Source organism: Loa loa (assembly GCF_000183805.2).
Source record: "Loa loa unplaced genomic scaffold supercont3.176, whole genome shotgun sequence".
Lineage (NCBI taxonomy): Eukaryota > Metazoa > Nematoda > Chromadorea > Rhabditida > Onchocercidae > Loa > Loa loa.
Window position 1 is genome coordinate 35,336 of NW_018108356.1, and position 1,851 is coordinate 37,186.

Consider the following 1,851-nt stretch of genomic DNA (forward strand, 5'->3'; position numbering starts at 1 on the left):
TTATTATATATATATATATATATATATATATATATATATATATATATGCGAGGAATAAGATTAAAAATCCAATAAGCAAATTGAAGCCTCAGAAAAGTAAGCTGTTCCCTAAACTTGGATTATGTTTGAGGAGTACTATAAAAATAACAACAGTGTGATGGTCGAAGTCAGTGATATGAAGCAGACAGTGTATGTATTCAAATGCGAGAATAGTGTTATTCAAGTTGGTTTGATTTTTCTAGTAAGATATACTAGTCTGGGTTTTTCACATTATTCAAGTTTTATCGATATTTTATTGAGGTGCGAAATATAGTTGTAACAAGTACTCAAAGAACATCCTTTTTCCTTCTTCTTTTTTCTCATATATGCTAGGATAATATTAAATTAACGTGTACCTATTATATGCTGTTTTTTTGTTTTTAATTTCTAATCAATTTCTAATCCGTTATGGATATAACCGGAAGGTTAAATTGTAAATTATAATCATGAATCGATGATATGAATTGTTTTCTCAGCAAAATCCATTGTAAATCGAATTTTTAGATCAAGGGAAAGGTAAATTCAATAACATTGGATAGCTGCAAGAAGACATCTGTTGTATTCGATAGTCTTTTATCTCAGTTTGAAGTGATTAATTGTCAGAGCGTGCAAATACAGGTGAGCATTTTGAATTTCATAGTGCTCTCTGCTTTACTGGAACTTCACATGGCATGGTACTATGCTAAATAATTTCGAACGATCCAAAAAGAAGCATGTTTCGTAATTTTAACATCTTATTAGATTGGTTAAGAATTAAGAATTAAGGACAGAATTATCAATGTTGCATAATTTTTCTTAATGTATTTGCAGACCCTTGGTTCGATGCCAACATTATCCATCCAGAAAACTGATGGTTGTCAGGTGTATCTTAGTAAGAGTGCAATAAATGCGGAAATAATAACAAGTAAATCATCTGAGATGAATGTGCTTGTACCAGGTGCTGAAGATGGTGATTTTGTGAGTTTCAAGTTTTTTTCGTTGTTTTTTTGTAAGGAAAGAAATCAAAAGTGTGTAAGTGCATGAAGACAAAAATTGATAAGGTGAAATAATTTTTAAGATAATTGAGATAAAATGTTATGCTAAAATATGTTTAAGATAAAGAGCATATAACGTATTTGTCAATCCTTTTTTACAGCTGTCTTTTTAAAATTCTTTACCCATCAGTCTTCGTTTAACAAATAATAGACATAGTTTATTTTGTGTTTCTTTGGTGTTCCAGGCAAGAGGAAGTAGAGAGAAAGAGAGTGTGACCTTAGTGAGATTTCCTCTTTATGATTCTTTATCCCTTGTTATATTTGAATCGTGAGTAATACTACCGTTTGATGAAACTGACATAATTTCAACCATAAATTTCATTTTATATTTTGTTACGTTAGCTCTTAGTAAAGACTCATTACAAGGGGAGGCGATAGTAGAGAGCAATAAAAAGTGGCCACAAGAGAAGCGATAGTGAAGAGTAATGACGAAACACTACTAGAGAATCCTCCAAACTAAAAGTTTTTAAGCTACAGATCATTTATTATTATTATTATTATTATTATTATTATTATTATTATTATTATTATTATTATTATTATTATTATTATTATTATTATTATTATTATTATTATTACTATTATTATTATTATTATTGTTATTATTGTTATTACTTATTATTATTATTATTATTATTATTATCATTATTATTATTATTATTGTTATTATTATTATTAATTATTATTAATTATTATTGCGGTTATGATTACGACTATGATTATGACTGTGATTATGATCATGATTGTGATTATGACTATGATTAATTTCTGCACAATC

At 27.5% G+C, this 1,851-nt stretch overlaps 1 protein-coding gene across 1 annotated transcript in view; it reads left to right on the forward strand.

Moving 5' to 3' along the window:
- LOAG_18024 (adenylyl cyclase-associated protein) overlaps window positions 1-1,851 on the forward strand; it is a 12,017-nt gene that overhangs the window by 9,127 nt on the left and 1,039 nt on the right. Inside the window, exons 9-11 of the mRNA XM_020450694.1 lie at window positions 131-223; window positions 544-657; window positions 850-996. Coding sequence (XP_020305593.1) covers window positions 131-223; window positions 544-657; window positions 850-996 — 354 coding nt within the window. The remainder of the gene's footprint in view (window positions 1-130; window positions 224-543; window positions 658-849; window positions 997-1,851) is intronic.